The sequence below is a fragment of the Capra hircus genome, chromosome 8 (genome assembly GCF_001704415.2).
Source record: "Capra hircus breed San Clemente chromosome 8, ASM170441v1, whole genome shotgun sequence".
In the NCBI taxonomy this organism is placed as follows: Eukaryota; Metazoa; Chordata; class Mammalia; order Artiodactyla; family Bovidae; genus Capra; species Capra hircus.
In genome coordinates this window covers 74,287,450-74,314,038 of record NC_030815.1, presented here as the reverse complement: position 1 = coordinate 74,314,038, position 26,589 = coordinate 74,287,450, and the positions used below count along the sequence as shown (strand labels likewise).

General features: G+C 45.3%; 1 protein-coding gene across 5 annotated transcripts in view; it reads right to left on the bottom strand.

The window, feature by feature from the left end:
* The window catches only part of PTK2B (protein tyrosine kinase 2 beta), a 137,975-nt gene that overhangs the window by 36,010 nt on the left and 75,376 nt on the right, over window positions 1–26,589 (bottom strand). For all 5 annotated transcript variants that reach the window (XM_005684037.3, XM_005684040.3, XM_005684039.3 and 2 more), the window contains exon 3: window positions 82–260. In XM_005684037.3, coding sequence (XP_005684094.1) covers window positions 82–260 — 179 coding nt within the window. The remainder of the gene's footprint in view (window positions 1–81; window positions 261–26,589) is intronic.

Genomic DNA, 26,589 nt, shown 5'->3' with positions numbered 1-26,589 from the left:
CTCTGAGGAAAGGCGTCCCAGGGTCTCCCCACTCCTCGTTTCCCCCCACCCCCATTCCAGAACCTGTGGCTCCTCTCTTACCTCCACTCGGCTTCCACATGCAGACACTCATACTTGTCCTGCACCTCCCCCACTGTCATCAGCGGATGTAGCCAGTGGATCTCGTCTGACTTCATGTGCTTCAGCCTCAGCCCATAGCAGTCAGCCAGCTGGATGTTGGGCCCGATCCGCCCGCTCAGCAGGATGGAGGCGATGACTTCCTACAGAGGAGAAAAGAGGAGGCTTGACTCAGGGGTATGCCCTTCTGGGCTCCCACAGTCCTCACAGAGCCCCTGGAAGTGTGATTCTCTAGGGTGGGATTCTGACTTAAAAGTTTTATTTTATGCTCTGATTCACTAGCACCTAGTGTAAGGCTTGGTATGCAGTAGGCTCTATGTGATGAATGAGCAAGTTTGCAAAGTCAGACAGAGATGGAGGAACTGAGAGGAGAAGCAAAGGAGAAAATGCAGTGAGGCAAAGAGCATGGATTCCATGCTTACGCATTTCATTCCAACCCAACCAACCCATAGCTGACCAGGTAAGAAGCGCCCTCTGAATGGCTTCCAATTCAGCCAGCATTAATAAGCATCTGCAGCAGGCATTTCTGGGAACTGTGCATACATTATTTCACTGAATCTGTGCAACACAAGGGAGCAGGTGTTACATTCCCATTTGGCTGATGGGGAAAGTTATGGAGATCGCAGGGGCTTCCTTGATAGCTCAGTTGGTAAAGAATCCATCTGCAATGCAGAAGACCCAAGTTCAATGCCTGGCCTGGGAAGATCTGCTGGAGAAGGGATAGGCTACCCAGTCCAGTATTCTTGGGCTTCCCTTGTGGCTCAGCTGGTAAAGAATCTGCCTGCAATGCGGGAGGGCTGGGTTTGATCCCTGGGTTGGGAAGATCCCCCAGAGAAGGGAAAGGCTACCCACTCTAATAATCTGGCCTGGAGAATTCCATGTACTATATAGTCCATGGGGTTGCAAAGAGTCAGACACAACTGGGCGACTTTCACTTCACTTCACTTTAATGGAGATCACACAGCTCATGGCATTAAGCTGGAATATGGACTCTGAGCCCTGGACTCTGAGGACTAGTACTAGATCAAGCTGCTTCATGGAAATGTGGGCAGGGTAAGATAGAAGGGCAGACTCGCACTAGGGATTAGGTGGCACCATTTCTGTACAAGAAGCCTGGCCACCAGAAACAGAGTGTTGACAAAAAATTAGGTGCCCTCCTTATCCCTGCTTTCTTGACCAGAAGCCAGCCCACCTCACAGCCTGATGCCATAGCTTCCTGGCCTGGAGCCTAAGCTGGATTAATAGGCCTATTGACAGCAGCCTGGAAAACCACCATCTATAAAGTCCTGCCTAGTTCTGAAGCCACATTGGTTTCACTTTAACTCAGGTTACTCATGGAGTTCCACACATAATAGGTCAATCAAGCCCACTCCCGATGGAGTAAAAAGTACTCTAAAGGCAAATGAAAAACTCACAAGCACTAACCAATCTCTGCTGAGTATCTTTGCAGTACATGCCACCCAGTCTGAGACCCCTGTGAATACTGAAAACTTCAAATATATATGAAGAAGACACAAGTCAGTAGTTTAGTATAATAAATCCCCATGTATACCCCACCCATCCTCAACAGTTACTAACATTTCACCATTTTTACTTCTATAACACCACTATCTACTACTTAACCACCACTCAACTATCATCAATTTTTTACAGTTCTTCTTTCACAGTGAAATTTATATTAAAGACACAAAGTTTAGCTACACAGTTTGACACATGAACAGACCTGTGCAACCCACATATCAATTAAGATATTTCCAGATCTCCAGAAAGTTCCCTCATATCCCTTTTCAGTCAACTTTCATGGTACATTCCTACTTACGGTTCTAGGCAACAATTTTTTTTCTCCCACTTTTACTTAGCTTTGCCTGTTGTGGAACTACATATAATTGGAATCATTTCATATATATTATTCATCCTCTTGTTGCGAAATACCTGGGCTATTCCTCATTTTTGCTATTGTAGATAAAATTACTATGAGCATTAATGTACAAGTCTTTTTGAGTATGTGTGTTGTCATTTCCTCTGGACAAATACCTAGGAGAAAAATGACTGGGTCAAAGGTAGATGAACTTTATAAGTGATTGCTCCAATGATTCCATTTTATATATATATTGTGATATATGAGATGTCCATTACACTACATCCTCTCCAACTTTTGGTGTTAGAAATGTTTTTCAGTTCAGTTCAGTTCAGTTCAGTTCAGTCTCTCAGTCGTGTCTGACTCTTTGTGACCCCATGAATCGCAGCACGCCAGGCCTCCCTGCCCATCACCAACTCCCGGAGTTCACTCAGACTCATGGCCATTGAGTCCGTGATGCCATCCAGCCGTCTTATCCTCTGTCGTCCCCTTTTCCTCCTGCCCCCAATCCCTCCCAGCATCAGAGTCTTCTCCAATGAGTCAACTCTTCACATGAGATGGCCAAAGTACTGGACTTTCAGCTTTAGCATCAGTCGTTCCAAGGAACACCCAGGACTGATCTCCTTTAGAATGGACTGGTTGGATCTCCTTGCAGTCCAAGGGACTCTCAGGAGTCTTCTCCAACACCACAGTTCAAAAGCATCAATTCTTCGGTGCTCAGCTTTCTTCACAGTCCAACTCTCACATCCATACATGACTACTGGAAAAACCATAGCCTTGGCTAGACAGACCTTTGTTGGCAAACTAATATCTCTGTTTTTTAATGTGCTATCTAGGGTGGTCATAACTTTCCTTCCAAGGAGTAAGCGTCTTTTAATTTCATGGCTGCAGTCACAATCTGCAGTGAGTTTGGAGCCCAGAAAAATAAAGTCTGACACTGTTTCCACTGTTTCCCCATCTATTTGCCATGAAGTGATAGGACCGGATGCTATGATCTTTGTTTTCTGAATGTTGAGCTTTAAGCCAACTTTTTCACTCTCCTCTTTCACTTTCATCAAGAGGCTTTTTAGTTCCTCCTCACTTTCTGCCATAAGGGTGGTGTCATCTGCATATCTGAGGTTATTGATATTTCTCCTGGCAATCTTGATTCAAGCTTGTGCTTCTTCCAGCCCAGCGTTTCTCATGATATACTCTGCATAGAAGTTGAATAAGCAGGGTGACAATATACAGCCTTGACATACTCCTTTTCCTATTTGGGACCAGTCTGTTGTTCCATGTGGAATATTAGACATTTTAGTGAGTATGCATAGTATCCCATTGTGTTTTTAACTTGCATTTCCCTGAAGACTAACAATACTGAGCACTCTTCCATCTGCTTATAACAGTTGATATGTCTTCCTTTGTGAGGTACTTGTTCAAATTCGTTGTCCATTGTGTGTGTGTGTGTGTATTGATTGTAGGAGGTCCTTATACAATCTAGATGAAAGTACTTTGCATATGTTTTATGAATATCTTCTCTAGATCTCTCCTGTGAAAGAAAGTGAAAGTGAAAGTCTCTCAGTCATGTCTGACTCTGCGACCCCTTGAACTGTAGGCTAGCAGACTGTTCTGTCCATGAAATTCTCTAGGTCAGAATACTGGAGTAGGTAACCATTCCCTTCTCCAGGGGATCTTCCCAACCCAGGGATCAAACTGAGGACTCTCACATTGCAAGTGGATTCTTTACCATCTGAGCCACCAGGGAAGCCCAAGAACACTGGAGTGGGTAACTTATCCCTTCCCCAGGGGATCTTCCAGACCCAGGAATCGAACCAGGATCGCCTGCATTGCAGGTGGATTCTTTATCAGCGGAGCTACCAGGGAAGCCCAGATCTGTACTGTGCCTATTATTTATTTCCTTAACAGCATCTTTAAATAAAGTCTCATTTACCAAAATATTCTTTTATGGTCAGTGCTTTTTGCATCTTAAGAAATCTTTGCCTGTCTCCAAATCATGAATATATTCTCCTGTTTTTTTTGTATAAACTTCATAGCTTTAGGACTTCCCTGGTGGTCCAGTGGCCAATGCAGGGGTCGTGGGCTCAGTGCCTGGTCTGGGAAGATTCCATGTGCAGAGGGATAACTAAACCTGTGTGCCACAACTATTGGAGTCCTCGTTCCCTAGAGCCCATGCTCCACAATAAGAGACTGCAGACTGCAACCGGAGAGGAACCCCTGCTGTCCAAAACTAGGGAAAGGCTGCACACAGCAACAAAGACTTGGTGCAGCCAAAAATTAATTGATTTTTAAAAGGTTATAAAATAAAAACTTCATAGTTTTAGCTTTTACCTTTGTCTCTGTGATTGAGCTTGAGTTAACTTTTGTGTCGGGCATGAAGTAGGGGTCAAATAAATTTTACTTTTAATCATAAAGATCTATGGTTATTCAGCATTGGCTGTTGATTTTCATTTCCTAATTGAGTTGCTTTGCTGTCTTTGTCAAAATCAATTGGCCATATAAATTCTGGGCTCTCAGTTCTGTTCGATTGATTTCTGCCTGCACTGTGCCGATGCCACTCTGTCTGCATTACTGTAGCTTTAGATAAGATCTTTTAAATTTTTATTTATTTATTTTATTTAGTTTGGTGTGCTGGGTCTTCATTGCTGCACACTGGCTTTCTCTGGTTGCAGTGAGTGGAGGATACTCCCCAGGAGCAGTACACGGGCTTCTCTTTGTGGTGTCTTTTCCTCATTTTGGAGTAGGAGCTCTAGGTACCTGGGCCTCAGTAGTCAGGTACCAAGGCATGTGAGATCTTAGTTCCCAGACCAGGGATTGAACCTGTGTCCCTTGCATTGGCAGGCAGACCAGAGAATGAGTGAACCGCCGAACCACCATTCTTAACCAGTGAACCTCCAGGGAAGTGCCTAGGGGAGCTCTGAAAGTCAAACAGCATAAGCCTTCCGCCATTTCTTCCCCAAGATTATTGTGCTATTCTGGGTCTCTGCATCTCCATATACATTTTTGAATCAGTTTGTCACTTTCTATTTAAAATATCTGCTGAATTGTGATTGAGACTGTGTTACATCTATAGCTTAGCGAGGAAGAACTGGCATCTTAACAGCACGGAGTCTTCCATCCTCACACATGGTATATTTCTCCACTCATTTTGCTTGTCTTTCATGTTTGTCAGCAGTGATTTGTAGTTTCCAGTGTATAGGTTTTACAGGTCTTTTGTTAAATTCATTCCTAATTTTAACAATTGGGACTGATGCTGAAACTCCAATACTTTGACCACCTGATGTAAACAGCTGACTCATTGGAAAAGACCCTGATGCTGGGAAAGATTGAGGGCAGGAGGAGAAGGGGACGGCAGAGGATGAGATGGTTGGGTGGAATCACTGACTCAATGAACATGAGTTTAAGCAAACTCCAGGAGATAGTGAAGGACAGGGAAGCCTGGCATGCTGCAGTCCATGGGGTCACAATGAATTCAACACGACTTAGCAACTGTACAACAACAACATGGTTTGAGAGAGAAAGGTCTGTTTATTGAGAGAACCTAGGACCAATGACACCCTGATAGTCAGCTGGATACCAAACACCCAGTCTTACTTTCCAAATACCCTTCTGTACTAAACAGATCCAGCATTCCTTGGAGAAATGCTGATTCCCTGGCTGGGGCAAAGAAGGTCTGAGATGAGCCTGGAATATCTTTTTATGCTAGAAGAAAAGGAAGTGTTTAGAGAATGTTGGGGGATGCATAACAAGGAACCTGTATCCGCTTAAAGGGGCTGGACAAGCCAAGCCTGGGAGAACATAACATTACAGTCTACCATGGTGGAGTGCATCCACAGAATAAAACAGAATCTAGGACAGATCAGCAAATAAATGGGGGAGAAGAGGATGCTTTTCTTTAGAGTAGAATACTAACTAGGAAATATAGAAGGATGGAAATAGAAAATAACTGTCAACAAACTCAGTGTTGGTTAGTTCAGGCATGATTAATCAATGGAAGATAAGGCTGGAGGGCAGAGGATACTGACATGGTCTGAGTGTATCTCCTTTCAGACACTAATCAAATACAAAGGAAAACCTGGCAGACACAAGTGACCAGGTCAACAAAGATAACTTCACCAGTGCTAGAACAAGGTCAAGAGGACATGCCTCCCACCTTGATACACTGAGATGGGTACAGGACATCATTTCTGTGCCGTCTCTGCTCTGAGTTCACGATGAGTCTAGGCACGGACCTGGGCGAGTGGTCTCCTCAGAGACTGATAGATGGAATAAAAGGGTTAACTCTCTCAGACTGAGAAACTCTTTCAGATTGGAGGAGACCAGAGAGATATGACAACCAAAAGCAATGTGTGTTCCTGGACCAGACAGGAAAAATAGATATTTTAGGCACAGTTGGTGAAATTTGAATGGGTTCTATGGTTTGGGTTTCCCTGGTGGCTCAGCAGTAAAGAATTCACCTGCCAATGCAGGAGACATGAGTTCGATCCCTGGGTCAGGAAGATCCCCTGGAAAAGGAAATAGCAACCCATTCTAGTATTCTTGCCTGGAGAATCCCATGGACAGAGGAGCCTCGTGGGTTACATTCCAGGGGGCCTCAAAGAGTAGGACACGGCTTAGCAACTGAACAGCAAATGGTTTAGATGGTAGTGGTGATTGTAGCAATGGTGATTTCCCACTTTGGACGGTCACAATTCTGTAGAAGAGTGACCTTGTGTGGGAGAAATAAACACTGAAGTCTTTCCAGTGATGGAGCAGTACTGCTGCAAACCTGCTTTCAAATAACTCAGGAAGAGAATAAGGATAGTGGGCATAGTGTATGCGTGTTTATGAAGAGATAGGGCCACTACGTATGGAAGATGACACATTTAAACGATTGGGAAATCTGGAGGTAGGTGATATGGGACTTCGGCCACGTCTTTCAACTTTTCTATGTTTTAAATAATTTCAAAATGAAGAGAGTCTCTGGTAAGGGAGATTCCCAGCCATATAAGAATTAAAGGCACCATATCAAATGGACTAATAGAATTTCTGCCCAGCTGGACAGGGGCCTTGCGTCCAGCTTCTCTTCCACTCAGAGTCTCTGAGAGGAGCCAGACTGTATCCACTCTTTGCTCTGTGGTTTGTAAAACTCTACAGGGCATAACTGGTGCAAATTTTTTCCCCCTAGGTTTCCTTCTAAAATGCAACCAACTTCTATCATGGAGATGTTGGGATAAGGTTAACTCTAGATCTTTAGAGTGGAAATTCATTAAGAGACTCTTCGTACAACAGATTTTCACAGGAAGATTGATCTCAGCTTCAGGTAAGGAAGAGTATGAAGTGTACTGTCTGGAGGGCTGCCTGGTACTGAGCAGGCTTTTACCAGAAGGCATTCTTCCTAGAGGAGGAAACCTGAAGCTTCTAGGGGGAGGGAGCTTTACCAAATGGCTACTCCACCCACCGTCACCATCACCGTCACCCCACTAGTTACTGATGAAAGGATGTTGTATGTAAAAGAACTTGGCTGCTCTTTGTCCTTGCTCTGGGAAGGGAGCCTCTGAACCCCTGAAATTCCCTAAGTATCACTTAGAGTATCTTTATTGTTCCTGGTGGGTTCCTTGGACTGAGGTTTATGCTGATGAAATGATTCATGGTGGGCCCCTGAAAAGTCTCATGATGAGGGCTGGCCTTGTTGGAAAAACCAACCATGTCATTAGAGATTTAGAGCTTTGAATTACATGATATTAGCCTGGCTGAGGAGGAGGAGGTGGAAGGTTGGAAGATCAGATCAAATAGATAAAGAAAATGTGATGCACAAATACAATGGAATATTACTCAGCCATTAAAAGGAATGGAATAATGCCATTTGCAGGAACATGGACAGACCTGGAGACTGTCATACTCAGTGAAGTAAATCAGATAGAAAAACAGAAATATAATATAATATCCCTTCTATGCAGACTCTAAAAAGAAAAATTATATAAATGGATTTATTTACAAAACAGAAATAGACTTGCAGATTTTAAAAATGAACTTGTGGTTGCCAAGGGGAAGGATGGGGGGATGGGACAGTTAGGGAGTTTGGGACGGACATGTACACACTGCTATATTTAAAATGGATAACCAACAAGAACCTACTATATAGCACAGGGAACTCAGTTCAATATTATGTGACAGCCTGGTTTGGAGGAGAATGGATACATGTATACGTACGGCTGAGTCCCTTCACTGTTCACCTGAAACTATTACAACATTGTTAATCGGCTCTACCCCAGTAGAAAATAAAAACTTTAAAAATAAAATAAATAAAAAAGAAGACGCTTCTTTTTTGGGGGTGGAAGGGAGAAAGTGGCTTAAGAGGAAGGGGCCCCTCGAGTGAGCTGGGGAATCAATTTAAAAGAAAGAAAACTTTGAGGTTTGACATGATCTCACCATGGAGGCCTCGGCATCAGTCCTGCAGCCCCCTCACCCTTTCTGCCTCTTCTCTCACATCCACATAGCTTCTTGTCCAAACGGTGGGAGCAGCGGTATCAGCCCTCTGCCCTCAGCTCATAAACTGTCATTAATGAGTTCCATATTTCTTTCTCTATGAATAAATCACTTTGAAAAACAAGAGTATAGGATGTTTACCTGCTCACGAAATTGCCATATGTTACATGATAGAAAGGGGGGGGGCGGTGCGGTGGGGAAGCTGTCTTAATTTTATCAATTGTTATTGAGCTAAGCCCAGGATTCTTTTTCTTTTTTTTTTTTTGCTACAAGAAAATCTTTCCTTCTGCCCATGTGAGGGCTACTGAAAGGCAGGCCCCCAATCAGCCCATGGCTCACAGCTTCAGATGTGCAAATAGTGGGATTTCTGTGGCTTTTCCTCCTGCTTGACTGACATAAAAGTATTGGCTTTATCAACCAGCGTGAAGACCTCAGACTGCCTTCACCTCTCTCCCTGTTCTCTGGCATCTCCTCTTACAGGTCAGAAACAAACAAGGGGCAGGACTAGATGCCTATCCCCATGCCCAGGATAATGTAGTTATAAAGAAAAAAGATCCGAGCAATTGAGATTCCTCAATCCATTTTCTTGCTCTTTTGTTGGAGTTGAGTCACATTTTTTTCCATCTGAAATTGACTTTTTTTTTGAAATTGATTTTTATATATAGTGTGAGGGCTCAGACAGTAAGGAATCTGCCTGCAATGCAGGAGACCCGGGCTCAATCCCTGGTTGGGAAGATTGCCTGAAGAAGGGAATGGCAACCCACTCTAGTATTCTTGCCTAGAGAATCCTATGGACAGAGGATCCTGGGGGCTATAATCCAGGGGGTCACAAAGAGTCGGATATGGCCAGCAACTAAACCATCATGCCTGATGTCACACCCCTTACTGGGGGAAGCCTGCAACCAGTGATTGGTCACCGTGGGGGTTTCAAGCCCCTATCCTTTCATGCCCAGCAGAGCCATCCCATCCCAGCTCCAGTGCTCCCTGTGACATGTCCTGTCACAGCCCAACTCTTTCCTCTGTCCAGTCCTGTTTTTTTTAATCACTCGCTCCAGGTGAGGTTCATGGACATGCTCACTGATGCTTCCTGCCTGCAAAGATCATTAGGGTCTGCTTTCTGGGAACCCACCTGAGGCTCTGGCCTTCATTTGCTTTCCAGGCTTGATCTAACTCACTCTCCTTACTTCTTACTCTTTGGCTTATGAAAACAAAATGATGGAACTTAGGGACTTCCTTGGTGGTCCATAGTTAAGACTTCATCTTCCAATGCACAGGGTTTGGATTTCATCCCTGGTCAGAGAGCTAAGATCCCACATGCCACTTGGCCAAAAAACCAAAATGTAAAACAGAAACAATATGGTCCATATTAAAAAAAATCTTTTTAAAATAATAGAAATTAAAATTTTAATAACTTGAAACTTTGGTTTTATAAAGTCCTGCTTAAATTGTACTTTAAAAGTTACCCCTTTGAAATGAAAGGCACATTTAAGGAGGTGACTTTTGTTACTGGGTTCTCATTTTCTAGACAATAAGATCCAGACTCTTTAACATGAGGCATAAAAGGCTCTCTGGAATTTTCCTCTGTGTGTTTTTTCCAGATCATCTCCCACACTGACACACAATGAATTCTAAGTACCTGCCATCTCCCAGTATTACTCCCCATGCCCAGGAGGCTCTTCCCTCCTAGAGGATGCCAGGTCCCCTCCCCTCCTGTCCTCTCCTGATTGAGTTGCATCAAAGCAGTCCCATCAAAGCAGTCAGTCCTAAAGAAAATCAACCATGAATATTCATGGGAAGAACTGATGCTGAAGCTGAAGATTCAAAACTTTGGCCACCTGATTCGAAGAGCCTACTCATTGGAAAAAACCTTGATGCTGGGAAAGATGGAAGGCCAAAGGAGAAAGGGATAGCAGAGGATGAGATGGTTAGACAGTATCACCAACTAAATGGACATGAATTTGAGCAAACTCCTGGAGATAGTGAAGGACAGCAAAGCCTGTTGCAAACAGTCAGACAGGACTTAGCAATTGAACAATAACAACAAGCTCTCTGAGGTCCCCTGGGAAGCCCAGCCTGAATTGCCTTGACAGGGTTTGTTTTCATCCCTGGGTTCCCAAAGAAGTTTGCACACTCTAACATGCTGTTGGGCTTCCCTGGTGGCTCAGATGGTAAAGAATCCGTCTGCAATGCAGAATGCGGGAGACCCGGGTTTGATCTCTGGGTTGAGAAGATCCCCTGGAGAAGGGAACAGCTATCCACTCCAGTATTCCAGCCTAGAGAATTCCACAGACAGAGGAGCCTGGAAGACTACAGTTCATAGGACTGCAAAGAGTCGGACACGACTGAGTGATTTTCACTTTCATGTTTGTCTTTCAGGTTGCTGTTATGGGTTGAATTTCCCACCCTCCCCACTGGGATATGTTGAAATCAGAACTGCCAGACCTTAGAACATGACCTTATTTGGAAGCAAGAGTTTTAGAGACTAATCAACTTAAAATGAAGTAGTTAGAGCGGACCTTAATCCAATATGACAGGTGTCTTTATAAAATAGAGAAATTCAGATGCAATGGGAATTACACACCCAAGAAGAATGCCATGTGAAGATAAGGGATCTTATTGCAGAAACCAGTAATTGAGAAACCAAGCACCACATTCGGAGAGTTGGAGAACTCAGGTTTATGACGCCGGCGGGACCACAGGAGTTAACACTCTAAGCTCTGAGCCCCAAACAAAAGGGTTACAGAGTTTTTATAGACAGACTATAGTGGGCAACACTAGCTGCTAATAGGCTGGTTTAAACCAAGGGGTTTTGCACACTGGGAACAGCAGTCAAGATGGGGAAGGGGATGCCTGACCTTTACACGGAGAGGCACGATTAAGCAGGTTTGCAGGGCCTTGCAAAAAGCAGCACAAGGGTGAGTGAGATAAGCTCCAGTTTCTAGTATTTTAAGTCCCCACTTTCTGAGACTACATGATATAGGTGATCCAGACTTTGCAAGGAGCAAGCTGAGTTACAGAGGCAGAAAGAGCAGGAGGTTATGTGAAATGTTAACTTTTCCTTTTCATTCTGAGTGATACTTCTGCAAGCCCAGGAATGGTAATGGTTGCTAGGAACCACCCAAGGTGAGGAAGATGCAAGGAAACATTGTTCTCTTACAGGTTTCTGAGGGAACATGGCTCTGCCAACAACTTGACCTTGGACCTCTAGCCTCCAGATCTGTGATAAAAATGAATTTTTGTTGTTTTGACTCACCCCACTTGTGTTACTTTGTTAGAGAAGCCAGAAGAAATTAATACAGACATTCACCAATTAGAACTAAGACAATGGTTGATATTTGTCTTTCTAACCTTTCAAATGCAAGGTCGGAAGCCAAACCTTACATACAATATTATCCTCTTGACGAGCCCATTACTTGGCCCACAGGAGAGTCTCAAATACTTCAGTGATGAATGAATGAGTAAATGAATAGAAGTCAGCTCTCTGGATAAGAAGTCAGGGTTATGAGAGACAGGGACCCACATTAAAAGATGTTCAAGAAATCAAGAGTGTGGTGACTAATGACATCACCAAGACTTTGGCATCTATCAGATCCAGCCAAGATTGTGTAGTAGGCCGTGATCAGGTTAGCTAACCTCTACTTCCTCATCTGAAAAATGGGGAGAATACCTCTTTTGTTATGAGATTTTTGGATGGGTTTAGATAAGATAACATGTGGTATAAATATAAGGAGCAGATATAAAACTATAAACATGTAACACTGTCCCTTTTCCACCTTCTAAGGAGGTTTCCATGTACCACTCAACTCTTGAACTTGGTAATGGGGAGCATGAAGCAATGCAGTTGAATCTGAATTATACACTGGAAGAAGCAAACAGTTGACTGTACGTGTGTGTGCTAAGTCACTTCAATTGTGTATGACTCTTTGTAACCCTATGGATGGTAGCCCGTCAGGCTCCTCTGTCCATGGAATTCTCCAGGCAAGAATATTGGAGTGGGTTGGCATGCCCCTCTCCAGAGGATCTTCCCAACCCAGGGATCGAACCAGCGTCTCTTACATCTCCTGCATCGGCAGGTGAGTTCTTTACCGGTAGTGCCACCTGCGGAGCCTAAGAGTTGACTAAGGGAAGAAAAAGAATGGATTTTGCCATGAGCAGTAGAGGGAAGAAAGATAAGAGCCTTCGTGGGCTGGATTTCAGGAATTTTTAGAAAATGCAAGTAAAGATATTTTTGGCCAGCAGTCAACCCGATTGGATATTAAGATATGATTATTAAAATGTTAAGAAATGTTGCTATTTTTCTTAAAAGTGATCCCTCAATGATATTTTCCCCCTAAGAGATTACTGTAAAGATTCAAGTTCAGTTCAGTTCAGTCGCTCAGTCATGTCCGACTCTTTGCGACCCCATGAATCGCAGCACGCCAGGCCTCCCTGTCCATCACCATCTCCCAGAGTTCACTCAGACTCACGTCCATCAAGTCTGTGATGCCAACCAGCCATCTCATCCTCTGTCATCCCCTTCTCCTCCTGCCCCCAATCCCTCCCAGCATCAGAGTCTTTTCCAATGAGTCAACTCTTCATATGAGGTGGCCAAAGTACTGGAGTTTCAGCTTTAGCATCATTTCTTCCAAAGAAATCCCAGGGCTGATCTCCTTCAGAATGGACTTTTAGATAGCAGACTAATAATTTTTTGGAATGTGATACTACTAAGATTGGCTTCAAGGATAAGTAAGCTGGCCAAGCTTTTGGTGGGTTCTACACACGTAAAGAGCTTACGAAGAAAGCTTACATAGCAAGCTTACCTAGCCTTAAACTAACACAGAGGAGTAGGTGCTTGATAAACAGTGGCCATTGTCAGGGTGGGTGGACAAAGGAGGAGAGATGAGCTTGGCTCAAGGTCAAGTTATCCTGGGAGTTGGATTAATGAACTCAAGAAGTCTATTTTGTCATTGTTTTCATCACTAAGTCATGTCCAACTCTTCTGTAACCCCATGGACTGTAGCACACCAGGCTCCTTTGTTCATAGCATTTCCCAGGAAAGAATACTGGAGTGGGTTGCCATTTCCTTCTCTAGGGGATCTTCCCAATCCAGGGATAGAACCCGTGCAGCTTGCATTGCAGGTGGATTCTTTACCACTGAGCCACCAGAAAGATCCCCAAGAAGTCTATAGCTGAGACACAAAATTTGAGAGCCTGAAATAGAGTCTAAAGTTGCCTGACCAGAGGCTCTTCTGACTCTCCCAGCCTGAGTGGGAGCTGGCACCCTGGGAAATGGACCCATGGAGAAACTATCTGAGTAGAGGCTGAGGGAGAAAGAGAAAGCCATGGTTATCAGTAACTTCTGGTAACAGCTCTTCAGCTCCATCGAAGGGGTCCAGGTGGCTAAGGAAAGCCATCTCTGGTAAAAGGATCTGAGATTGTTTCTAAGCTGAAGATAGTCCTGGTGGGAGCAGGCGGCTGACGAACGATGAATGAGCCTCAGAGGATGTCAGGTGATGGCCATGGAGAAGTCGCCCAGGAAGAAATAGTGCAGACAAAAATGACTTCCTTCTGCCCGGAGCAAGAAAGCCACAAAGGGCTTTGCATTCCCAGGGCAACGCTCATGATAGCAGGCTTCTTTTCCCCTTCAGCCACACATAGAGACAGGAAGTGAAGTTCTGAGAAAGGCAGAAATAGGTGGAAAAGGACTTCTTTTTAAATGACTTGTACAGAATATAAGAGGTGTCCTCTGGAAAATATTCTGTTAAGAATAAGACTGTTCTGTCAAATGTTTGGATTTACTAATAAACCCCAAGAAAAGACTCTGGCTGCCAAGCTGAGATTTATTAATAGAGGGAGGAGGAATGAGATAATCCATTATGACAGAACCAAGAGGACTTCATGCACTTCTTTCTTTCTCATTTCTTTGAATATTAACTGTTTTCATTTGTTCACTTATTTATTTTTGGCTGCACTGGGTCTTCATTGCTGCACACAGACTCTCACTGCATGCAGTGAGTGGGGGCTACTCTTCGTTGAGGTGCACGAGCTTCTCGTTGTAGTAGCTTCCCTTATTGTAGAGCACAGGCTCCAGGTGCCCAGGCTTAGTTGCTCCATAGCATATGGGATCTTCCAGAACCAGGGATCAAACCCACTTGTCTCCTGCAACGGTGGGTGGACCCTTTACCAGTGGATCACCAGGGAAGTCCCTCATGTCCTTCTTTGAAAAAGTCTTCCTACCAAAATATCTCTTGAAGTCATGACTCGGTGATTTGTTTGTATGGCGTATAGTGTCTGCCTTAGAGCGAGTCTGCTTCATTGTGACTGGTGAAGCTTTATTCTCATATAGGGCGATGGGTTCCAGGTTGTTCATTTCACCATAATGCTCCATAGCTCACATCAGTGAGTCCTAACAGGGATTGGTATTTGGGGCCAGATGATTCTTTGCTGTGTGGTGCCATGTGGCATCCATGGCTGCAGCCTACTGAATGCCTTGCCCCCGTCATTCTGACAATGATGACAATGTGACAAGCAAAAAAGAAGGCCCCTACATGTTTCCAAATGCCAGGTTCCAGGAGATGCGGAACAGCCCTCAGGGTGAACTGCCAACTCATCTATTTGGTACTGTTTTCTTCTGCATGTATTGACACCAAAAACTACACAAGAAAACCTCTCAATGATTCTCATCCATGCATTCAATAATTAACATACTCTTGCATCAGGCTCCCTTCTAGGTGCTGTGGATACAGCAGAGAATGAAAGTCCTGTATCCGGGGAGCTCCCATCCCAGTGCAAAGTATCAAGAATCTGAAGGGCTTCCCAAGTGACTCAGCAGTAAAGAATCTGCCTGCCAATGCAGGAGATGCGGGTTCAATCCCGGGTCGGGATGATCCTCTGGAGGAAGAAATGGCAGTCCAGTCCAGTATTCTTGCCTGGGAAATCCCATGGACAGAGGAGCCCGGTGGGCTACAGTCCATGGGGTCATAAAGTGTTGGACATGACTGAGTGACTGAGCACAGCACAGCATCAAGAATCCGAAATGCGTTTATATCTCGGATTTAGTTCTATGCCTGGAAGTGTGCTATAGACTGCTGGTGTCAGCCCCAGTGCATACTCTGAAGCCTTAGTACTCAATGCGATGGTATCTAGAAGTGAAGCCTTTGAGGAGTGAATAAGTCATGACACTGAAGCCCTCACGTAGGAGACTAGTGCCCTTATAAGACGAGACAAAAGGGTGATGAACATTTTCTCTGTCATGTGAGGACAGCAAGAAGTGGCCGTCTGCAAGCCAGGAGGAGGGCTCTCACCAGAAGCCAGCCCTCCTGGCACCCTGGTCTTGGATTTCCAGCTTCCAGAACTGGGAGTAACAACTCTCTGTTGTTTAAGGCCTGCAGCCTGTGTTGTGTTGTTACGGTGGCCATGCTGTTATGGTGGCCACGCTGTTACAGCAGCCAAAGCATAAACTGATGAACTGATTCAAACCCCAGAAATATTCTGTACACAAAGAAACTCACTGCAGCAGTTACAAAAACAGCAAAAGCCCCAGCATAAGCCACCAATCCAAATAGTTCGAAAAGGACCATGAAAGTGATGGGAGGACCACATAGGGTTTATGTGCTAGTATAATTTTACAAAAATTGTATAAAGAGCTTGTAATCACTTTTGAAAACAGCTTCTATTATAAATGGGAGATGTAGTATATATATACCCTGGTGGCTCAGTGGTAAAGAATTTGCCTGCCAAGAAGATCCCCTGGAGAAGGAAATGGCAACCCACTCCAGTATTCTTGTCTGGAGAATCCCATGGACAGGGGAGCCTGGTGGCTACAGTCCAAGGGGTCACAAAAAAAGTTGGACATGACTTAGAGACTAAAAAACAGCAAAAACAACAGCAAGTACTATTATTGAATGAACATGTATTCCATTCTACATATCATTGGATTCAATTTTCTAATATTTTGTTGAGTATTTTTGCCCATATATTCATGAGAGAAAATGATTTATAGTTTTCCATTCATGTCCATCTTTCATATATTCATATTATACTTGTAAAAAACTTTGAAAATAAATGTCTAAATTTGGCTATTAGGCTTAGTTTAGCAGATGAGGCATAAAAAATCCACAGTGAAATAAGAGCAGACATCAGCTTCCAGTCCAAGACAAATGGTAACTTTTGCCTACATGCTTGGCTCACATGCTACCCGGTAGAGACCTCCTACCCAACTTATAGGATCAGCTCTTAAGAGATATACAAACTCCCCGGGCAATATAACACTCTAAAATTAAAATGCTGACTGGACAGCAAATGTCACAGGATCAGAGAAAAACAATGGCCCAAACTCACTCAGGTCTTGATGAAAGTTAAGTTGAACAACTATTTTGCCTTCTGGATCTTGGAAGCTCATATGTAAAAGCAAACCTCACTGATGCAACCACAGCAATACAATCTACAACTCCACAGATATTCAAATATTCAGACATTAATAAGCTCATAAAACTTAGACCGGAATTCTAGACTCTTAAGTAAATTTAGAGATCACTTAATTTGATTCAGTTTTTAAATGAAGAAACTGCGAGCCTGGGAGGTCAAGTGACTTGCCCAGGAATATACAGGAGATTCTATTTTAAGCCAGCTGAAATGCTGTTAACTCTCCTACACTTTATCACTTATGAAGGCCAAGCTTCCTTGAGGTCAACTTTCTCCTTGTCTTTACATCAAGTGACGTAGGAGATTCCTGGTCTCCTCTGTGGCCTACAGGCTCAGCTCATTCACTCATTCATCCATTTATTGTACAGACCTGAGTGTCTGCTTTCTGTTAGGCACTAAGTAGCCACTGGGGAGACAATGGTGAATGAGATATAGTCCCAGCTTTCCAGGAAGCCACCTCTGTTTAGAGGTTGACAAGAGGCAGGCACCGTACAACCTTTCTAGGGCTCAGATTAGGGAAACGGGAGCACAGTGGCACCACCTCCAACCCCATGAAACCCACCTACCCCCCACTCCATCCCACCTACTCTTGTCACTTTTTCACAGTTCCTCCAAGACTCTGAGTATCTTGTGAGCTTTCAGATCCTCTACCATGCTTCCGTAGCCTGGGCTCCGGCCCACCTGGGTGATGGTTGATAATTCTTCTCCAGGGCATGTGAGCTAGGTGGGCAGCCTGCAGGCAGAAGTGGGTACTTCGGGGCAGTGACCAATCCCAGCAACCTGAGATTTCAAAGCAGTGAATTTGGGATGTGACTTGAAAAACTGATACTTTCAGTCTCCCTGGTGACTTAGCGTGTCTGCCTCATCTGGGAAGACTGTAGTAGTGATTATCTGAACCCCTCTGCCTGCCCTATTCACAGCATCTCTTAGCATTCAATGCCACTGACCCCAGACACTGCCCTCTGTACACACCAGGTCAGTCCAAAAGTCTCTCTCCCTTGCTGGAATCTAGAGTTGAGACATGGAATTCCAGCCAGTCTCTGTTGACTTTATAACTGGAGTTCATCCATCCACCCATCCATCATTATGTAACTACTCAATTCAGCAAACTGGGAAAACCAAAGGTTGCTCTCTCATGGAGCTTATTTTCTGTTGAGAGGAGGGTTAACAAAAAACAAATAAGCATAATAATATCATAGGTCCTAATAAATACCAGGAAGACAAACAAAGAAGGCAGGGCAGCAGAATGGTGGTCAGGAGAGGCTGCTATTCTGTGTGGTGTGTTTGTGTGTGCTCAGCTGTGTCCAGCTTTTTGCAACCCCCTGGATTGTGGCCTGCCAGTTTCCTCTGTCCATGGGTTCCCTGGCAAGAATATTGGAGTGGATTGCCATTTCCTTTTCCAGGGGATCTTCCCAACCCAAGGATCAAACCTGGGTTTGATCTCCTCCATTATAGGCAGATTCTTTAACATCTGAGCCATTCCATGTGGAGTGGCCAGCAAAGTCTCTGATAAGGGGGCATTTGAATGGATCTCTGAAGGAAGTCAGGGAGAGAGGGATGGCCTTGTGAGGGGAAGGATCTTCCAGGCAAAGGGACCAGATGTACAGAGTTCCCAAGGAGAGCATTTATGAAGCTCTGTGTGCTTGGCACATTTGGGGAACTGTAAAGAGGCCAGTGGGGCTGAGGTGGGGAAGGCACAGAGGAGATGACGGCAGAAAATGTCAGAAGGCCAGGCCAGAGGTCAGCAGACTTTTTCTGGAAAGGGTCAGGTAGCAAATACTTCAGGTTTTGTGGCCAAATGGTTTCTGTTGCAACTATTCACTTCTGCTATTGTAGCTCAAATGCACCAGAAATAATACACAAACAAGTGTGGTTAGGTTCCCACCCCCCCCCCCAACCAAATTTGTTAACAAAAACAGGTAGTGAGCCATATTTGGTCTGCAGGCCCTATTGCAGGTCAAGGCAAGCACTTTGGATTTTACCTTGGGTGAGGAAGGTAGGCACCAGAGAGTTTAACGCAGAGCAGTGATATGATCGAAGGTGTACCTTAACTATACCCCTCTAACTGACTTGTGTTTGAAAAATTCACCATGTCTGCTGCCTGTGGAATGGAGCACACGGGGATACAGGCAGAGGCAGTAAGGAGGTGAATGCGTTATTCTAGGTAAGAGATGCTGTCGGCCTAGACCAGGGAAGAGGCAGCAGAGGTGCTGAGGAGGAATGCTCAGAAGCTGGATATGTTTTAATAGTCGAGCAGACAGGATCTCCTAATGCATGAAGTACAGAGTGTGACAGAAAGAAAGAATTCAAGGAGGACTCGGAGGTTGACAGCTGGAGACACGGTCACTGAAAGAACAGAGCTGCAGTTGGTGGAGCTGGAAAGACTAGAGGAGAAGCTGAATTTCAGGAGAGGATTCTGAGCTGTTTCTTCACACAGAGGTGGGCAGCCAGTGGAGATGGCGGGGAGGTAGGTGTACCTATGGCCTGGGGTCATGGAAGGAAGCTGGAGCCAGTATTACACATTTAGGTGCCACTGGGTAAAATCAGAATTTCGAGCTCTGTGACACCTGCGGAGTGACAAGGGACCAGCCTATGGTGTCACCCGGGCTGACTGTCATGGGAATCAGGCTGGAGTGGGGACAGCCCACAGCCGGCCAGCAACTGAGAGCCCCAGGAGAAGGCAGGGCAAAGTGATAGGCCTTCATCAGCCTGTGGTCACTTTCTGACACTTGGCCTTGTGTCAGTGTGGAGGTGCAAAGGTGTGCAAAGTACTCACATCACCCTGTCTACTGTGTACACAGGCCTATGGGCTCCTGAATGAGGGTACCAGCATCTGCCATTGTGATCCCACTGAGGGCTTAAATGGTGGCCCCCTGAAAATGAGTCTGGGTGTCCTGGAACCTGTGATCATGACTTCATTTGGAGAAAGGGTCTCTGCTGATACCATCAAGTTCAGGATCTCAAGATGAGATCATTCTGGACTATCTGAGGTGGGGGGTGGCTCTTAAATCCAATGACTAGTGTCCTTATAAAAAGACACACAAAGGAGTGAAACAGAGAGAGAATGGAACGTGAAGATGAAGGCAAAGAGTGCAGTGATGCAACCATAATCCCACAAGCCGAGGAAGTCTGGAGTGGCCAGAAGCTGGAGAAGCAAAGGAGGATTCCATCCTAGAGCCTCCGAGGGAGCCCAGTCCTGGGACCCCTTGATACAGGACTTCCAGCCTTGGGAACCATGCGAGAAAACACTTTTGTGTTTGACTCCACATGGATCACAGTGATTCACAACAGCTGCTCCAGGAAACAAATAACAACAGCAGGACGAGTTCTGAGTTTTCCACACACCTAGGGGATAATTTTTAAAAAGTGCCTGAAGAGCAAAATAATAACATCAACATGATTTATCACTCTGAAAGCATTCATTTGGATGTGCTAAAAGCGTATGCCTAACAAGGACATTCAGGGACGCCACTGCCATTTAAAAATAGCAATGTGAGCACCGGCACCCCACTGCTGCTTTGTCGACGGCATGGATCTGGGCGCGCAGTGAATGAAGGGGCGCAGAGGTCTGCACAGCTGCCTCGCACTCACCTCTGTGGGTGCTGGGGGTGGGTGGGCTGGGCTGCCAAGCACACACAGGAAATGGGGAGAGGGTGCTGAAAGGAGGACGTCCTTGTGAATGTACCTTTTTTTGTCCCACTGTGTCTCTGTGGTGTCGATCTGTGGTTTCCTGGCTGAACCCCTTGTCTCAGGTTTCCAGGGACTGGTCTCATGCATGGGGGGCTGGTCTTGTGTGGCTCTTTAGAGTAACGTTTCTCTTAGCAACAGCAGCTTCCCAGGACATGAATTCCTTTCCTCTTGCCCCTCAGCCTCATGGTCTTGCCCCCAGAGACACATGATAAGGGCAGCTTGGACTGTTCTGGAAACAACCTGAGCCCATGAACTGTGGCCTGTAGACCCTCCTCTGACCACAAGGAACTTTTGGTCCTCTGTCTGCTGAGGCTACTGTAACACAGGACCATAGACTGGGTGGCTTACATGCCAACATGTACTCCTCAGAGTTGGAGAGGCTGAGAAGTCCAAGGTCAAGGTGTTGGCAGACCCCGTTCTTTGTGGGCGTTGTCTCCCTGGTTTGCAGAGAACTGCCCTCTGGCTGTGTCCTCACATGGCAGGGGACAGAGCTCTGGTCTCTTCGCCTTCTTCTCAGGACACTAAGACCTCATGGGAGCTTAAGGTCATGACCTCAAGCCCACCTTGTAATACCACTGCACTGGGAGTCAGGACTTCCACGTACAGATTTTGGAGGGGTGTGCCTGCTCAGTCACTCAGCCACGTCTGACTCTTTGTGACCGCCATGGACTGTAGGCCACCAGCCTCCTCTGTCCATGGGGATTCTCCAGGCAAGAAGATGAGTGGATTGCCATTCCCTTCTCCAGGGGATCTTCCCAACCCAGGGATCAAACCCACGTCTCCTGCATTGGCAGAGTGGGTTCTTTACCACTGAGCCACCTAGGGGGAGGAGGCACATGTTCAAGCCATAATACCCTGTGTCTGGTTAAGTGATAGGTTTAAACTCAAGAGTAACTGGGATGAATGTCTGACAAGGTAGGGCAGGGACAATGGGTGGCAGCATCTGAGATCTGCCTCTCTGGGAATATTCTGGGATGTACTGTAAGACCACTGAATCTACAGGGAGGGCAATGAGTCCAAGCAGGTGTACAGCAGGCTGCCTTTGGACTGGACTGTGCTCTCCTCACTCACCAGGTGAGTGGCCTCTACTGGCCGCCCCACAGCCTGGAATCCTTGCTGTAGAGGGGAGGGGACAGAACTGGACCATCCGGGAAAGGGCACAGGATGGCTCTGTCTCTGACCCTCCTGGGGATGTAGATGTGGATTCTAAGTGGGGTGATGCTTCGGGACTAAGGAAGGATGGATCTTTTTGTTTGTTTGTCTTCTTTTGTACACGTCATGCAGGATCTTAGTTCCTCGACCAGAGAGTGAACCCGCACCTCCTGCAGTGGACGTGCGGACTCCTAACCACTGGACCCCCAGGGAAGTCCCAAGGACAGATCTTGATCATAGCTTTTCAGCACAATAGAGGCTGGCTGAGGGAGAGGGTTTTAACGTGGGGGCTCTGCTGCCATCCTTGGAACCACACCGTATCACAGACAAGTGCCTCATTTTCTGCTTAAGGCCCTCTTGTGTGAGACACAGATGGTCCACTGATGGAGAGAGATGGGTCCATGCAGGGTGTGGGTCAGCTGGTGTCAGCAGGGGAGAGAAAACACCATGAACCAGCCAATCAGTGTTTTATGCAGAGAGGAGTGAGAAAGGCACTTAGCCGTAGGTGATTTATCCTCCGAATCATGATGCTCTCGAGATTGGCAGGGGTACTGCTCATATTCATCCCTGGACAGTGTGTGGAAAGAAGGACTCTCCCATACAACTGGGACATATGGTCAACCCACCCTAAAGAAAGAGAAGAGAAGGAGAAAAGAGGAGGGAGACAGGAGAGAGAAAGGAGAGGCTGTAAGAGTCAAAGAGAGACGCCCTGTGTGGGCATGTCTGGGCGGCACTCAGCTGCTTGTTTGCAAAGTGTTATCTTAACCTCTTTCCCAGACAAGCAAATTAGCATGTTAGAAAAATATATGATGATAGAAGCCTCCACTTGCTCCAGAGCTCCCCCCACACACATTTTCCTATGAATATCAAACAAAAGGGAAACAGGAAATCAAGAGGAGCAGTCTCCATTTCTCATTCAGCACGTTGCTCCATTCTCTCCAACACCTGTCTAATTTCTGTTGGGTCCTAAACACAGGGGCCAGAGCTTATTTACAAAGCTTTTAACAACCTAGAGAAAACATCTTGAGGCAACTGTATTTATGCAGAAAGAGGCTGAGAAAAAAGGGGAAAACATGAGATCGGCAAGTACACATGTAGCAACTACGTTTTGGAAATGTGTTGCCAAGTGGACTGTGCCAGGGCCATTCTGCATGGCTTCTATTCCATCAGACACAATTCTGACACCTCCACTATTTGGAGGTCAGAATTTCTGGAGTGTTCTTGTGGAAGGACAAGTGCTTGGCAAGCTTGAAAGGACTGGCAGTACTTTGACGCAGAGAAGATGGTGAAAGAAGATACAGAGCTGCAAGGAGAAAAATCCATCGGAGGATGAAGCCCAGCTGGGGAAAGAAATACTAGAAGCAGAGGGTGGGAGGGCCCAGTCCAGGCAGGGAAACTGGTCTGGATCTACATGACTGGAACATAGCATCTACAAACAGGCCATGAATAGCTAAACAGTTCCTTGATGTTTAGACCAAGCTCTTTTGTACTCTGTGCTCTCACAGAATTTCTGTCTTCGTGTCGGAGCACTTGTCTCCATTTGTAAAGGTTCATTCATCAGTGGGGGTCAATGTCATTCATTTCTGTGGGTCCTTGGCCTGAAAGCCCACTGAAAGCAGGGATTGTATTTGTATTTGGGGGTTTGATTTTACTTCCATGCCATAACCGGTATGGTGCCAGGTACATGGGGGCACTCAACACATCCTTGTGGGATGGATGATGAAATTATTCAGGACTTCTTCTTTGATGATTTTACCCACATTCACGGCTTTAACCACCATGCAGAGGCTGACAAGATCCAAGTGTCTATCTCCAGCCCAGTTTTTCCTCCAGAATCATGTATCAAACAGTCTACTCAACATCTTCACATATATAGTGAAAGTGAAAGTGAAAGTGAATTCATGTCCGACTCTTTGCTACCCCATGGACTGTAGCCCACCAGGCTCCTCCGTCCATGGGATTCTCCAGGCAAGAGTACTGGAGTGGGTTGCCATTTCCTTCTCCAGGGGATCTTCCCGACCCAGGGATCAAACCCAGGTCTCCCGCATTGTAGGCAGACGCTTTACTGTCTGAGCCGCCAGGGAAGAATTCGCATATATAACGTAACATGAAAATGTCAGAGCATCCCAATTGCACTCCACAGTCCACAACTGGTTCTGGGATCTCCCCACTCTCCAACCAGTTTCTCTTCAAGCGTCTTTCACCTTAAGGAGTTGGGACCCTGACCACCTGAACTAGGGCTGCTGTTCTTGACACCTTCTTCTTTGTTTCTGAATCTCTGGTTCATTAGCAAAACCTTTCATTTTCATCTCTTAAATTTTCTGGATTACAATCACTTCTCTCCATAGACCATGGTGATTAAGAGTGCAGGCTCTGGAAGAAGATTGCCTGAGTTTGAAAACAGGTTCCACCACTTACTAGCAATTTGCTTAACACTGCTGAACCTTATTTCCATGTATAGAGAATGGAGATAATAGTAGTGCGTGCTTCTAGGATTCTTCTGAGAAGTTGATGAGATAATGCCTATGATGCACTTTCAAAACTGCTAGTTGCTATTATCACCACCACCACCATAAGCAGTACCACTATTACATCACTACCACCATCATCACCATCACTACCATCACCACCATCACTACCATCATCACCATCACTACCATCACCATCACACCATCATCATCATCACCACCATCAATACCATCAACATTATCATCATCATCGATCCTCACCATCTCCACCGCCGTCATCGTCACTACTACTGCCACCATCATCACTGCCATCACCATCACCATAAATGTCATCCTTATTATCACCACCATCATTACCACCAGCACCATTATCACCACCACCAGCACCATCAACCCTTTCAAGATCACCATCACCATCGTGATCACCACCATCACCTCCATGGCTACAGTCTTAATCTAAACTACCATCATCTCTTATCTGGATCATCACAATAGCCCCCTAACATCTTCTTACATCCATTCTTGCCCTCTCCAATCTATTTTCCACCGTGTAACCCAAGTGATCTTTTAAAAACACAATCTCATGTCACTCACATATTTAAACTATATCAGTAGCTCTCCATGGAAGATGGGGTAAAATCCAAAATTGTTAAAATGGTTTAGCTAGTCAACCTTGGACATCCTTTAGCCTCAAAACTAACAGGTGTATTGGTCACTTCAGGATCTTAGCCAAAGCTCTTTCCTTTGCCAGTAACACTGTTCCTCTTGCCTTTTCCTCTTTCCTTCCTTACATGAGCAAAGCCTCTCTGGAATGGTAACATTCACTGTCTCTGCTCTCCAACTGACTGCACAATGGCTTCTTCCCCCATCTTTTCATTGAAATTGACCAGAAAAACAGCATTATAGCACCTGCTGATAAAGTCAATGAATCTATTTTTAGCCTTATCTGACTTGACCTTTCTGAGAATCTGACAGCTAACCACTCTTTCCTCAACGTTTCCTCTGCCTTTGTCTCTCCTTTCTGCTCTCTTGGTTCTTTTCATCTTCCTCTGGATGATTCTTCTTTTTTCCTTCATTTGCCCCTCTTTGCTGACTAAAGTCTGTCTAGTCAAGGCTATGGTTTTTCCAGTGGTCATGTATGGATGTGAGAGTTAGACTATGAAGAAGGCTGAGCGCTGAAGAATTGATGCTTCTGAACTGTGGTGTTGGAGAAGACTCTTGAGAGTCCCTTGGACTGCAAGGAGATCCAACCAGTCCATTCTGAAGGAGATCAGTCCTGGGATTTATTTGGAAGGAATGATGCTAAAGCTGAAACTCCAGTACTTTGGCCACCTCATGTGAAGAGTTGACTCATTGGAAAAGACTTTGATGCTGGGAGGGATTGGGGGCAGGAGGAGAAGGGGACAACAGAGGATGAGATGGCTGGATGTTATCACTGACTTGATGGACATGAGTCTGAGTGAACTCTGGGAGTTGGTGATGGACAGGGAGGCCTGGTATCCTGCAATTCATGGGGTTGCAAAGAATCGGACATGACTGAGCAACTGAATTGAACTGATCAGCCCCTTAGAAGTTGATTGCCCAAGGTTTCCTACTTAGAACCTTTCTTTTGCTCTTCTCATTCTCCATGGGTGATCCTACCTATTCATATGATATCCACTGCATAATGACTCCCAAATCCTCATCTCTAGGGCCTTTCTCCCTCCTCAGCTCCAAGTCCATGCCCTTCTATGAGGGTGTTTCATAAAGATGTCAAACAGAACACTCATAAAGCTGAAATCTCAGAATGCCCTTCCTTTCTCTGTTGGTATCTCAATGAATGGTACCAACGCCCATTCAGTGGCCCAAGCAAAAGCTTGAGTCATCCTTGTTTCCTTTCTTCCTCTTCCTCCCTACATCAGGTTAATCATCAAGTTCTATTGATTCTGCCTGTTTAGATGCACTTGGATCTGCTGACTTGTCTTTGTCACCTATGCCACTCCCTTAGTTTATCATATCCCACCTACACTACAGCCATGGCTTTCTAATTCTTCTGCCTTTCACCAGCCTTTCCTCTCTCCTATACTTTTTGTACTTTGGTAGGAGTTGAGGGAAAACAGATCCCTAAATGATTTCTTAGAGAACTGGCTGTCCAACTTATAGGAGAAAGGGTTTCTTAGGCAAATAAGAAATGACTGACTTAAGAGAACAGCCTCAGATATGCAGATGACACCACCCTTATGGCAGAAAGTGAAGAGGAACTAAAAAGCCTCTTGATGAAAGTGAAAGTGGAGAGTGAAAAAGTTGGCTTAAAGCTCAACATTCAGAAAACGAAGATCATGGCATCTGGTCCCATCACTTCATGGCAAATAGATGGGGAAACAGTGGAAATAGTGTCAGACTTCATTTTTGGGTGCTCCAAAATCACTGCAGATGGTGATTGCAGCCATGAAATTA